Source organism: Gossypium arboreum, chromosome 7 (assembly GCF_025698485.1).
Source record: "Gossypium arboreum isolate Shixiya-1 chromosome 7, ASM2569848v2, whole genome shotgun sequence".
NCBI classification, from domain to species: Eukaryota; Viridiplantae; Streptophyta; class Magnoliopsida; order Malvales; family Malvaceae; genus Gossypium; species Gossypium arboreum.
Genome location: NC_069076.1, coordinates 75,811,164 through 75,827,190, shown reverse-complemented (window position 1 = coordinate 75,827,190; position 16,027 = coordinate 75,811,164). Strand labels below are relative to the sequence as shown.

The window sequence follows — 16,027 nt, the reverse complement described above, 5'->3', positions numbered from 1 at the left end:
ACTCTTACCTTTATTTCCTTAAAGGTGACCAAATGCCTTAACTTCAATTTCTTCTCTTTTTTTTTCTCTTTAGGTATGGCAATGGGGAAAAGAAGGATGAACATACCTTGTTTCTATCACTCTTCCATTCTTTTAATTATTCTTTCTTCCATACTATAAAGCCATTAACTATTATCATGCTAAAATAAAATGCATATAATATCTATCAACCATCATTATGGCCGGCCACTAAATTAAAAGTGGTCTATTTGACATGCAAGTCCCTCATGTCAATAACTCATGCATTATTTGGCCACTTTAAATTTCACCTATCACATTTTCAAGTCCTATCACATGGGTCCTTTCTTATAAATTAGCACCTAATTGATAAAATCAAGGCACGAAATATTCACACATACAAATTCCACATACAATAAGCACAGAATATAACATCTAATTATTTTTGTGACTCGGTTTTGTGGTCCCGAAACCACTTTCCGACTAGGGTCACATTAGGGGTGTCATAGGACACCCAAAGATCTTTAAACCAGAATAATTTGCAAGATTACCAGACCATACCTCTTGTGAGGTCTTTTTCTCAATGGCAATGGATGAGGATCGGTTGATAAAAAAACATGCAGTAGAGGTTGCTTAGGCCCAAAACGACTTTGGTAAGTTGGCATTTGACAACATACATCAAACCTTCTCCATGGTCATTCTGTTCATTCGTTCTGCAATACCATTTTGTTGCGGAGTATGGCGAACTGTCAAGTGTCTCACGATCCCTTCTGACTTGCACAATCTATTAAACTCATCAGAACAGAACTCTAAGCCATTGTCTGTTCGGAGGTATTTTATTTATTTTCCCGTCTGTTTTTCAATCATAATTTTTCAAGACTTAAATGCAGAAAACACATCGCTTTTCTGCTTCAAAAAGAATGCCCAAACTTTTCTGGAAAAATCATCAATAAAGGTTAGCATATAATTAGCTCCACCTCTCGAAGGCACTCTGGATGGCCCCCTCAAATCAGAATGAATATACTCCAACGTTCCCTTCGTGTTATGGATTCCTCTAGTGAATCGAACTCTCTTTTGCTTCCCAAAAACACAGTCCTCACAGAAATTCAGTTTACAAATTTTTTGCCCATCAAGAAGTCCTCTTTTGCTCAATTTCGCCATGCCATTCTCACTCATATACCCTAGGTGCATATGCCAAAGTTTAGAAATATCATCATCTGAAAAGGAAGAGGAAGCGACAACTGCATCACCAGTAACAGTAGAACCCTACAAAACATATAACTTGGCAGTCTTTCTCTGCCCTTTCATCACAACAAGGGAACCTTTAGAAATATTTAAAACCCCACTTTCAGTTGTGTATCTGTACCCTTTTGAATCAAGAGTACTCAACGAAATTGAATTTCTTTTCAATCCTGGAACATGCCGTACGTCACTAAGTGTTCTGACAACTCCATCAAACATCTTAACTTTAATTGTTCCAACACCTGTGATTTTACACGAAGAATTATTTCCCATCAAAACAACACCTTCAGACATTGTTTCGTAAGTTGTAAACCAATCTCGATTGGGACTCATGTGGAAGGTGCAGCCTGAATCAAGTATCCACTCCTCGCTCACTTTAGAATTGTTGACTGAAGCGACTAGAAGTTTACCATCGCTGTAGTCTTCTACAACATCAACTTCACCAGAATTTTCTGGTTGTTTTCCCTTTTTGATTCGCAGCCTCTCTTTTAATCTTGTTCTGTAGCTTATAGCACTCAGATTTAATGTGCCCTTTCTTCGTACAAAAGTTACAAGTTTTACCTCTGTTTGAAGACTTTGATCTACTTTTAGACTTACCGTGAGGATTCCATTCCTGTGTCCTTCCACAATCATCATCAGCATTTCTATCTTGTCTCCCACGAACAATGAGACCCTCTACCTGAGAGTCGGGTTTAACCACAAGATGCTTTATCTTATCATACGAGGTCAAAGAATCATGAACCTCATCAACTGTGAGAGACTCGCGACTATATAAAATTGTGTCTCTAAAGGTTGAATAAGACGGAGGAAACGAACAAAATAGAATCAACCCTAGATCTTCCTTATCATACTGAACTTCCATGGCCTCTAAGTTTGAGAGAATTTCTTTAAACACTATTAAGTGTTAGTGTACAGACGGACCTTATAACACCCTTCGCCCGTATCCCTCGCCGGAACAGGGTTTGAGGTGCTACCAGATTTAAACTCAACCATTTATATAAAACCAGGCTGTAAAAATTTTTGATCAATTTTAAACTTTTCATACACGCATATATTATCCTTTAATTGGGCTTACAAGGCCCCAAAACATTCGTGAGGCATTATTAAATATTTACCAATATCTTAGTCTTGTATCATTTACTTACTCAACAATGAATCACAATTCAAATTCTAAATATACATGCTATAAACCACATCACAGGAGATAATAACATACAAGCATATGAATAATCAAACTACCTTAATAACAAGCCAAAGTCTTTGGCTTAATCATAATATTACATACTCAACTTTACAACCATATACATGCCATAGACTCGAAACACTAAGATTTACTTACGCCGATAGCGTAGACTCAACAATGTGATAATATCTCTGACGGCCTCCAACCCGAGCTAACCTGGCAACCCTAGGGAATATGGGAAAGAAAAGGGGAGTAAGCTTTACGCTTAGTAAGTTCATAAGAAAACAATAAGCAACTCATTAACAAGTTTTATCAATGTTTACAACATAATCACAAATTCACTACAAGTTGTCTTCCTGAGCAATAGTCACTAAATTATTTATAACTGGAGCTACTAAACTCCAAATCAATTTCCGTTAATTTTACCTGAAAATAAACTCATATATCTTCTATCCATAAAATTTTCAGAATTTTTGGTTTGGCCAATCAATACCAGATTTTTCTTAAAATTTCCCCTGCTTCACTGTTTGAATAATCTGACCACTCTTCACTACGAATCAAATTTCTCATTGTACAGAATTAAAAATATGTTCTCATTGATTTCATTTGAAACTAGGCTCATTAAGGAGTCTAAGAATATAAATTTTATCTTATAACCATTATTTTACAAATTATAATGATTTTCTAAAAACAGAACAGGGGACCCTAAAGTCATTTGACTCTGTCTCACGCTACTTCAAATATCTCATTATCAGCAATTCTTTTGCTTACACGGTTTCTTTTATAAGAAACTAGACTCATTAAGATTTAATTACATAATTTATTCAGCTTCTAACTAAACTCCCACAATTTATGGTGATTTTCCAAAATCACGTTACTGCTGCTGTCCCAAGCAAATTTATTACAAATTTACTCTTTCACATATTCTTTGCATTCATATTATTTAAACATGTATATCACCGATCAATTTCATCACATATCTATAATTTCACTTAAGCATAATCTCAATACAATACATCATGCTCAATGATTCGCACACAACCATTCAAATTAGCAATTATAAGATGGTTCCGCACATAGCCGACCCTTATCGATAATTTACGATGGTTTTACCCTTACTCACATATATGACATAGGCATTTAAATACTTCAGTGTCAACTTTAATTCAACCGAATTTAACCATTGTACCATTTCATAACCACAGTTACTTTCGTCATTCATATCTAAATGGTATTTCACATAATTCATATAACCTTTCACCATGACCGAATACACACATACACATATGACATCTTCACCTATGCTTCTCATTTCACATTCATGATTCAATTCCAATCGATCTAACATGTATAAGCATATATCACATACCTGGCCAACTTAATGTATTGAACGAATTCAATTCTGATTTAACACAAAGTCTCATAGTCTTAGACTTTTATCAAATCACCGGCATTTAGCCTGTTAGGTTTTAAACCCGAATTCTTCACCGGCACGAAGCCTGCTAGACTTTAAGTCTGAACTCATTCACCGGCATTTCGCCTGCTAGGATTGAAGCCCGATATCATTTCACTGGCATTATAGCCTGCTAGGCCCGAAGCCCAATATTATCTCACCGACATTATAGCCTGCTAGGCCCGAAGCCCAATAATATTATTCACCAGCTTAAAGCTTGCTAGGCCGAGGCCCGAATATCACATTTCGATAAACAATTCACCTGTTCTTTCATACTTTCATAACTTATACTTCAATTACGTATAACTGAAACACATATCTATGAACAAAGATTTTCATCCTTTCAACCACATAGGGTTTAATTTCCACATTGGAACACATATCTTAGTACATCATTTAATAGTATCAAAGTCGACTAGATATGCTAGTCCCATACGACTCATAACTTTAATTTAATATTCATTCAACACAAAGAACATATGTATATATATATACAATCAAACATCTTCTTAATTATGATTATTCAACTCTTAAGCATATAACATGATCAAACACAAACACTTAAGAACTTACCTTGGATTTTATCAAATAACTATGGATTGACTAATCGACTAGTTTCGCTTTCCTTTTATCCAAAATTGGCTCCTTATGCTCTTGAGCTTGATTAACAAATTCAACTTATCACATCTCTATTATTTAAAACCACATTCGGCAACTTATAAAATACTATAATTATCACATCTCATTCATCCAAAATCACATTCGGCACATTAAAAAAAAACATTGATAAGTCTCAAAACACAAACAACACTTATCAAAGTCATGTAATTTACACACTTCACATGGCACTACTACATTCATTAACCTTACTTTCATACAACCACTCTTAGACCGTAATATAACATCAAGTGCACATGCTATTCATATAGCCGAATATCACTTAACTAATTAATTAAAAAATCTTTTAATACTTAATTCCACAAGTCCATTTGGCATTAGCTCATCCAACTCAATTTTTTTTCATTGACAACCTCTATAACTACAATTTATTCACATCCTTATTCATGCTACATTCGCCATTATAAATAAATAAAATATATAAATAATTACACAATGATCACTTTAGTCAATTATAAATTCTCAATTAAATCACATATATCATTTACAAGCTCAAACTCATCCTTTACCTCATTTCTCTCTTTAATTCATATTCGGCAATCTTTCTAACCGCTTAAACGATTATAGCACAAGGACATTTTCAATTCAATTAAAGATGATCTCACATTTACAATTTACAAATGGTAATTTCATTCTATTTATCTCAATTTACTAACAAACAAAACCTTGCATGGATTTAAGCACATTCGGCCATTATTTAACAACAATTCATTCACATCATAATTCATGTTCATATTCGGTCATCTATACCCATACTAACCATATAACTATTAAATTCCAAATTTAAACACAAGTATAACATTTTAACACAGTGGCCGAACACTTCATAAAGTTACCAAGACTCATCATTTGCTATTTCACACACACTCACATCCAATCCTTTTTATTAAACACTCAAAATCAACCATCTTCATGCCTCATCACAAAAACATCAAAACACCAACCAAGAAATACAACATCCATGGCCAAATATCATCTCCATCAAATAGCAAAATTTGAACCATGGGCTAGGTAGAATTCAACCTAACAACTTAAAATATACATGAATTTCAAAGAATAATATCAAACATACCTCAATCTAGTTACAAGCATGGCCGAACTTCTTAGAAACTTTTCCTTTTCTCTTTTACTTGGTTTTTTAGCTAAGGAAGAATAAAGATGAACAAACTTTGTTCTTTTTCACCCCCTTTTTGTTTTATTAATTCTTATTTCATATTATAAAACATTTAATAATTATATTTCTTATATATATAAAATGCATATATTACAAATCATCATTATCATGGCCGGCCACTAACTTTAAATTGGACAATTTGACATGCAAGTCCTCCCTTTTAATAAGCCATGCATTATTTGGTCACCTCATTTCTTCCTAACACATTCTTCAAGTTTATCACATAAGTCCTTTTCCATAATTTCACATTCAAATGACAAAATTTAGACATGATACTTTCACACATGATACTTCACATATAATAAACATAGAAAAGAACATTTAAATAATTTTGTGACTCTGTTTTGTGGTCCCGAAACCATTTCCCGACTAGGGTCAAATTAGAGCTGTCACACACCTTCCCCTAAACGATGAACATAAAGACGCTGCTTCATATGCAACTTGCTTGTTAGAGTTTTCGACATACATATTTGTTCTAGCCTCTTCCATAATGCAGCGGCGGTTTTCTCTTTGATCACATCCTACAAAATTTCGTTGGACAAATACAGATGTAATTATGTTAACGCCTTTCGATCCTTTCGCTTCTTCTCTTTATTTGTTAATGTCGAAGGCATCTTATCTATCATTAGCAAAGCATCCTCCAGATCCATCTACGCAAGAACTGCTTGCATCTTAATCTATCACAATGCGAATCTGGTGTTGCAATCCAATAGCGGAATTTCATACTTCAAAGACTCCATTGTCGTGATCGAGATGAACAACCCAGAAACTCTAATACCAATTTGTGAAAAAATAAAATAAAAGAAAAGAAAATAAAAAACACAAATTTTTACGTGAAAACCCTTTCGGGAAAAAAACCACCGGCAGAGGAGAAGAAAATTCACTATGTCGAATTAAATTATTACAAGAGGAATAGACTATGTCTATTTATAGGCTTGTGAAGCCATATTCTAGTAAGACTGAAACACCTTATTCTAATCAATATCAAATAGATAAATTTAATAAGGTTTAAAAAACCTTATTCTAAAATAAAATAAAAGAAGTGTAATTCTATATGGATTCTTCTTTTATTTTATTTTACCACTGTATTTTATTTAAATAAGGATTCGGGTCACTTAATTCTAACAGGAACAAAATCACAAGTTGCAGAAAAGAAAAAACCCTACTTAACAAAACGGTTTGAAGAATCCCAACAAAAATGATAATCAGTCAGAATAATGACAGCTGGAGAGAAAAAAAATGGGAATTGAGTGTGAAAACTATGAAAAAGGTGAGGAAGAAAACGTCAGATAGATTTTGGGACAAAATTTCGGCAGAGTGAGAGAGGAGAAGAATTAGCAGAAAGGATCAAAGGATAATCCCTTAATTCTCTCCACTTCCCACCACCACTAACTCCCTCAAAATTTTAGCTTAACCGGAACTTTATCGAATGACAGAACAAAAAAAAAAGTATAACACCTCTTTTTACTAACACAAGGATTCAAACACAAGACCTCCAACAAACCATCTCTTCATCTAACCACTAGACCAGCAAGTTCATTCTAATATAATTTTACAAATAATTAAACTTAAGCCTACTGATCAGATGTAGGATTTGATTTAAAAGAAATAAAAAATTTTTCCAAAGACATGGCTTGAACTTGAGACCTCACACACACACCCCCAGAACACTTAACCACTAGAGCAGATACACAATTTGTGCCATGATTCACAAATGTCAAAATTAAAAATTTGGGGCGTTACATGAACTGCCAAAATACATCAAAAAGAGCTATTTGACTGTTAACTTTAACAATTGACCTTTAAAGTTAAATCCCTAATTTTTTAATTAAAGTCACCACGTGTAACAACCACGATCGACATATGACAAAAAATATAAAATAAAATTAGTTAAAATTTATTAAATTTTAATAAAATTAAAAATATTTAAATTTTATTAAAATTAGAAAAAATTATAAAACCATAAAAATTGTAAAAAAATTATAAAATATATAGAAAAATAGAAAAAATGAAATTTTATAAAGTCGTTAGAAAATTATAAAAAATATAAAAATTATCGTACCAAAAGGACCATTTTATAAGTTTCCTATAACTTTTATTGATTTTTACTTTTTATCATTTTTTACCACATGTCATACCGTGTTGTGACATGTGATGGCTTTAATTGGAAAAAACTGGGGGTTGTTAAATTTAATGGTCAACGGTTAAAGTTAATGGTTAAAGGATCTTTTTGATGTATTTTATAATTTGTTATGATTTTTGCAAAATTTTACATTTTTTTTCTAATTTTTCAATTTTTTATTAAAATTAATAATTTTTATAACTTTTATTGATTTGTATTTTGTATAATTTTTTTACCACATGTCACGTTATGGTTAAGGGGCAGTTAACTTTAACAGTCAACTATTAAATTTAACGGTCAAAGGATCTTTTTGATGCATTTTGATAGTTCAAGTACCCAATTGAGTGAAAAAAAAGTAGGGGCTTAATAGCTTTTTTTGAAAAAGTTTGAGGGTCTTTTTGATACATTTTGAAAGTTCAAGTACCCAAATTGAGTGCAAAAAAAAGGGGGGCTTAATTGCTTTTTTTAAAAAAGTTTGAGAGCCTTTTTGATACATTTTGAAAGTTCAAGTATCCAATTGAGTGCATAAAAAGAGTAGGGACTTAATTGCTTGTTTTGAAAAAGTTTGAGGCCTATTTTACTTTAAAAAATTTAATTTTTGTTATAAAATAAAAAGACAGAAAGTAAAGAATAAAGAGAATGGTGGAGAAAAGAGGAGCATATTTTTATTGATGAATTGGAATATTTACAAAGTTTCTCTAAAGTCTCTATTTATAGGCATAAGAAGTATAAATGAAGTATATATCTACTCCTAACCACTATTAGAATTTAAAGTATATCAAAATTTATCTTGATCTTGATGGACATCCACTTAATAAGATATTAATAACATTCCCCATTGGATGTCCATTGGTAGATAATGTGCCTCGTTAAGACCTTACTAAGATAAAAATCCTATGGAAAAAAAAATCCTAGTAAAGGAAAAAGAGTACACATATCTATAATACGCATAATATGTTGCCTCATTAAAAACCTTACCAGAAAAACTCAATGGCACAAAATCTCGGTTAAGGGAAAAAGAGTACAATGTGTATTTACTCTCCCTCATGAAAACATCAAATACTTTCTCATATTTTACGTATTCAATCTTGAAAACTAGTCTTTCAAATGACTATTTGAATGTATTTCCTAAGCATTTATATCACCATTCTTTTGAAAGTTATGAGTAAGGGGAAATTTTGGGAAAATATATTTTGATCTTTTCAGGAGTTTTAACAATAATTATAGTAAACTTTAATCATGATTCTTTTATAAAAACACAAATAGGTATTTTGGGTCATTTTACAATCCTCCTTCAACTACTATTGACCACATATGTTCAAATTATTTCAATTCATATAAATTAACAATTTCCCGAGAATTTCAATATGCTTCTAGCATCCTAAATCTTTCAAGGATTTTAATATAAACTTTACTATATAGTGGTTCATAAAAGATTGTAACAACAACCATTAGACGCAAGTTAAATCTTTTATGAATTTTCAAAATAATATATCTAAAGGTTATTGCATCCACCGCAAAAGAATATTATATCTTTTTATAATCAATGCCAAGACTTAGCGAAACACTTCATATTTTTATTCCTTTTTTGCAAAACTACTTCATTTGCATCCTTACAGGTTTTATACCTTTACATATTTAGACTGCTGGTCCAAAAACTCCACGAATTTAATTGTACCTGAGTTGTGTCTTTCTATTATCTATATTTCTCAATAAATTTATTCCAGATCCTCCTTTTATTTCATCATTTCAATAATAATATTGCACGCAAAACCATTTTCAACCACTTTTATTATCGCTTCGACATTTTCTCGAATTGATATAACTTATCAATATCTCTTATTTTCACTATTTTAATCTTTAGTTTTAGGAACCTGAATCTCTTCTGGAGTTTTAGTAATGTCTTGGGTCTCTTCTGGAGCACCCACCTCCACTATATGACCATCTAGAAGAATTTTCATCTTTGGAATCGATCAATCTATTATTTATTCTAACTGATTGTCCTATTGGGACTTTGATTCAAATTAAAATATTAGATGGTATATAACACATAGTTATTCTGTAATATCCTGATTTTAGGCCTAGTCGGAATGGTGGTTTTGAGACCACAAATATGAGATAGAAATAATTATTTTATAATTATTTTGAGGTCTATGATATGATTGCATATTGTGTGAAAATTTCGTGAATAAATTCTATGCATAAAGTGCTTAATTTGAAATTAGGGACTAAATTGAATAAATTGCAAAACTTGTGTTCTAGAAGCATTTTGCATAAAATTGAATTAGATTATTAATTATAGGTTCTTAAAGAGCAATTTGACCAATTTCTAAAAAAAAATTGGACAAAAATGGGCTTGGAAGGGTAAAAATTTAAAGAATAGTAAAAAGGGTATTTTGGTCATTTAGGGGTAAAATGAATTAAAAGACAAATTTTAAAACCCAAATGTGTCAATCTTCAACCCCATGGCTGAATATAGCAAGGAGAAACCATGGCTCTACTACATTTAAAATATAGTCTAATTAGGACTAGTCCGTTGAACCTTAGGAATGGATTAAGATAATATTGGTTTTTATTTTTCTTTTATGCTTGCATTCACTTTGGGGAATGCAATAGATTTACTAGGACGAACTTATAAATGTCCCAATAGATTCTTTATTTCATAATCACCATCGCAAACATGCGTGGACTTTAAATCAAACTATTTATTCATGTTGTCATGATTAGTCTCCAATTATAATAAATATGATATAATAAATAAATCATAGTAAATTATACCTGAGAGTCCTTAACATCATCGATATCACCCTAGCTGAGTGGTTAAATGCTCTAATGATTACCTATAGTGCGCAAGCCTCAATTGAAATAGCAGCAGCTCTAGGAGTCAATCGACAATAGTAAATTTTGTGATATTTTTGTAACTTATAGAGAAAAATAATTAAATGAGAATTGTGCTAATAACATGTTATAAAATAAAAAAGACAGAAAGTAAAGAACAAAGAGAATGGGAGAACAAAGAGAGAACCTATTTTTATTGATTAATCGGAATATTTACAAAGCCTTTCCAAAATCTCTATTTATAGTAAAGATCTACTTCTACTCACTATTAGAATTTAAAGTACATTAAAACTTATATTGATTTTAATGGACATCCACCTAATAGGATATTCATAACAATTTTGTATATTTTCACATTTATTTTATTTTTGTCTTGTATATTAATTATTAAGTATATGTCACGTTCAAGATTTTCAAAATTAAATTGGAAATTGAATTGGTCAGGATATATATATCATTTCATGTTATTTTTATCTTATATCGTAATCCTTTTTATGTTGAATTAATATCATATTTTGCATATATAAATTGTCACCGTGTAATTATTTATAAAAAATTATGAATTTGTATTGTGTTTATAGTGTGTCTTAATTTATAATTTTTCATACTTATACAATTTAGAAAAAAATATTTATGTGCTCTTATTGTGTATGTGATTTTAATAGTATAAAATTTTAACATAGCCTTTTGTTTTCATATTCTTAAATTTAGTTGTGTTTGTGGCATGTTATGTTTAGTTTTGCCATAATATTTTTCTATCTCAATTTATTCTATATTTTATATAATTATACAAAATATCTTTAAAACTCATAATTATACAAAGATTTATTTAACTTTAAAAATTAATTAATTAAACTAAAAGGGTCAAAAGAAAACCTTATTCAATTAAATTATGACTTAATTCAATCACAACCACCGTCATATCTAGAAAAGAGTAAATACTAATTAATGTCATATACAAGCGGCACATGTCAAATAAATATGTATTTGAAAGATAGTATACAAGTAAAGTATGAAGTGGTTGATCCGTCATTTTATCTTAACCAAAATTAATGATGAAAGGTAAGGAAATCAGAGCTTACATGAAATGATTAGAATGGTGACCTTTCCAAACTTTCTTAACTAAAATTAATATTACGTGCCACTGCTTGAGGCGCTACGGATAAAGTGAGATCAATTTGAACAAGAATTTATTATGTGTGTATAAAAGATAATACCAAGTAAATGCAACTGAACTTGAAAATCAGCCATGATAGAGTTTTTGAAGAAGACTATTCACTCCCATTATCGTTTTCTCGTTGGGGGCGGTGGTTGCAGTTCACTGAGCCCTCACCCTCGGGGAGAAGGGTTAAAAAGAGAAGGGTGAAATGTAGTTTTCTGTGGAGCTCTTCTTTTTTAAGGTCCCAGTTTAGTGTTTTTTGACTTTGATTGAGGCAACCTCCAACTGGGTCCTACCTCTCCCTGCATCCTCCTTTCAACTTTACAATTCAACACACTGTCGTTTCTCCAAGCAGTCTATAACTAAACTAGTACAGAAAGCAGTAATTTCATTGTAGGATCTTTTGGCCATTTTATGTCCTGCAACGTACACACACGTGTATATATATAGAATTCTCTACATACCCCATTTGGTACACCACCTCTCTCATCTTCCTTTCCTAGTTTATTTTTGGTCTCTTCATTTCTTTTTTTTTCTTAAATGCCGGAAAACATGAGCATATCTGTAAATGGACAAACTCACGTCCCTCCCGGATTCCGATTCCATCCAACCGAAGAGGAGCTATTGCAATACTACCTCAGGAAAAAGGTTTCCTATGAGAAGATCGATTTGGATGTAATTCAGGATGTTGATCATAACAAGCTTGAGCCCTGGGATATTCAAGGTATTTTACTTACATATCTAAGTATTGATTTATGTGTTCCATTGCCATTTACTTTATCAATATTGTAACTTATCCAGAGAGCTGCAAAATTGGAACCACTCCCCAGAATGATTGGTACTTTTTTAGCCATAAAGACAAGAAGTACCCTACTGGGACTCGGACCAACCGTGCCACGGCTGCTGGGTTTTGGAAAGCGACCGGCCGTGACAAAGTTATATGTAGCAACTGCCGCCGGATTGGGATGAGGAAGACTTTGGTGTTTTACAAAGGACGAGCTCCTCATGGCCAAAAATCTGATTGGATCATGCATGAATACAGACTAGAAGATAACATCGCTGAAACCAATATGGTAAACCTTTAAGCTGAAACCTTCTTAGTTCCCCCTCCCCTCCTTCATTATATTGCCAGTATTTTTCAATGATCAAAATCAGCTACAACATCATTCACTTTTAGGGAGAAAAATTGTTGAAACTTTAGCTTTTCAGGTTGGATCTTGGAAGTGTTGCATCTTATCGTATATAAACAGCTTAGGAAAAAGAAAAAGAAAATGCTATAGGATCTGAAAATAAATAATCTACGGCCTATGTAACTTTCCTACAAGGTTTTGGCCATTAAATTAATATTAACATTTTTTTTTTTTTTTGGAATCAAGGTCTCTAATGCTATGGGGAAGGGGCCACAAGAAGAGGGATGGGTGATTTGTCGTGTCTTCAAGAAGAAAAATCACCACAAAACCCTAGACAGCCATATTAGCTCATCTCTCACTGAAAAAGCCAGGGACCGTATGTTCCGTGCGTTCAATGATGGAGCCTTGGAGCAGATACTAGAATACATGGAAAGGAATTGCAAGGACGATAGTGAAGCTAACAACGGTACGAGTAGGAGATTCCTCAGCCCCATGGAGACATCCACCAGCAACGTCTACCCGGCCGACTCATTCATGGAACTCCCAAGCTTAGAGAGCCCAAACTCCGCCAGCAGCCAGAGCTGTTACCAACCCATGTTGACGGACAATGAATGTTCAATCACCAACCAGGTCAGTGGTGATCCCAACTCAGTTGGTAACAGTAACTCTAGGCTCACCAACTGGGCAGTACTTGATCGGCTTGTAGCTTCTCAGCTCAATGGTCAAACAGAGACATGTAGGCAATTAGCTTGCTTCGATGACCACACCACAGCCTACTGCAGCCCCAGTATTACTGATCATCTTGATCTCCAATTACCAGCTCTTCGATCAGGATTATAACTGCGAATTTGACATTGGAGTTTCACCTCATCATTTTCATATTCGGCCCACTATTTGACGCGGTGAATGCTAGTGTATAACAGGTCAATAACCCCTATATATACTAATATAAAATGAATCATACCTTAGTTACTAATGTCAGAAGGTTGTGTTGCAACAACAGTTATGTTAATGAATACATAGAATGGTATTAATATAATTAAATAGTGAACTTCTTTCCTAGATGGGGTGGCATTGTCAACCATTATCTTGAATTAACCAAGATGTCTACAGCACTCTAGAAGCCTATTTGATAATATCCGTCTCTTTCTAAACACAATAATATCATAATTCTCAACTTTTAGCTTGCGTCCTTGTACAGTGAACAAGGTGGCCATGTTCCTATTTAATTATCTCCTGAGACACATGGTTTGTCTTTGGGATCGTTTTAGGGGTTTGAAGTATGATTCGAATACTGGTATTCTCATATGGTGTACGAACTACGAACTGAGTTTTTTTTTTTTTTTCTCTCTGAAATTTAAAAGAGAGAGAGACGAGAGGATTATTTTAAAGATACTAGTATAAAAGACTTGCTGGTTGATCGACACACTGAATCAATATATTCAATCAAGTTTGAATAGCGAGATAAATTGTTGATTGGGATTTGATTTTCAGGTTTCATAGCCTGTTTTACTGTTTGAAGTATAAACCATGACCAAAGTGTACGAGTATGGTTACTTGGCAGGTTAGAACCTATTTGTAAAGAGATTGAGCAATCCCCGTTGAAGTTCGTTGACCAAAAACCAAAGTGCGGTTGAATTTGTCTATTTCTATTTAATTGGTATTTCTTTTATTTAGTTAATACATAGATTTATAGTCTTTCCACAGTCACCAGTTTCGCATTGGTTTCGGTTAACATTGATGAGTATGGTCGTACCAGCCTGTTTTGATCAATTCCAGTCATACTGGGTGAAACATGATGCGCTTAATTTTTTTTTTATAATTTTATTTATTGGATAAATTTTAAAATTTAAAAAATAAAACTAAAATATAAACTCAGTCACGGTCAAAACAAAATCCTCATCACCTATACCTTCTTTTGTCGGAAGAGGGATAGAAGTTGAATGCCTAAATCACTAAAATTTCAGCCTTCAACTTGATTTCAAACAACTTTTTCAATCTTTTGTATGTATGTTAATGTTGAATGGGCTAATGTTATGGATTATATTATCATTTAATACATGATTTTTTTATTTTTATTTTAGACTTGTTGAATGATAAATTTTTATTTTAGAGTGTATTGACAAATATTTTATATTTAAAATTTACTTAATATCATTCATTTAATATTTTAAATATTAAAATATACATATATTAAATATTTTAAAAAATTTATAAATCAGAATAAAGATGTCTAGAATGCACTGCACCGATACGCATTACTAGTTCTAATAGAAAAATGGTGTGTCTATTGATGTGGTATTGTAACAGTCCGATTTGCAGTGATATCAAAAAATGTAATTTCGGAACCTCATTTTTATAATCCAAGTCTGTAAATATTAAATATTAATTAATATAGTAATATATTAAATTTTGGTCTAGTAATTTTGTTGAATTGATGACTAATTAGGGTACAAGAATTAAATCGTAAAAATTCAATTACTACAGACATTTATATTGCTAAAGGACCAAAGTGAAAATAAACCATTTTATATTATGAGTTGGTGGAGGATGAGGGAAAATTCCACTATCTTTAGTTATTGATTCTTAGTTTATGGTTAATTAAGGATTTATTAAATTAAATTTGACTAGTTCCAGCGGTGTTAGAAAATATAGTTTTGGAACATCGTTTTTATAAACCGAATTTATAAATATCAAATAAGAATATTTACTGAATTAGTGTAAAAATGAATTAAATTTTAGATAGGTAATTTTTTTCAAATTAGTGCTTAATGAAGGTTCAAGGACTAAATCATAAAATCCAATCGCTATAATTTTTTAATTAAGAAATAACTTGAGGACTTAAATTGCAATTAATCTAAGGTCTAAAATAGTAATTAGACCATACTAATAAACATGCTAGTGGACGGAAAGCATTATAAGCCTATTAAATAAATTAAAGTAAAATTTGCTAGTTCAATGAAAGTAAATAAACTAAACAAAATATACTTATAATTGAATTAGTGGAAGAAAAAGATGAAATATATCATCTTCTTCTTCTAAACAACGAAA

The 16,027-nt window shown here is 32.0% G+C and overlaps 1 protein-coding gene across 1 annotated transcript; it reads left to right on the top strand.

Annotated features, from left to right (window-relative positions):
• The first annotated feature begins 11,862 nt into the window (after positions 1-11,862).
• LOC108485844 (NAC domain-containing protein 43-like) lies at positions 11,863-14,150 on the top strand. Its single transcript, XM_017789691.2, has 3 exons — positions 11,863-12,570; positions 12,648-12,919; positions 13,223-14,150. The coding sequence occupies exons 1-3, from the start codon at positions 12,387-12,389 to the stop codon at positions 13,814-13,816; spliced, it is 1,050 nt and encodes a 349-aa protein (XP_017645180.1). The 5' UTR covers positions 11,863-12,386; the 3' UTR covers positions 13,817-14,150.
• The last annotated feature ends 1,877 nt before the right edge of the window (positions 14,151-16,027 follow it).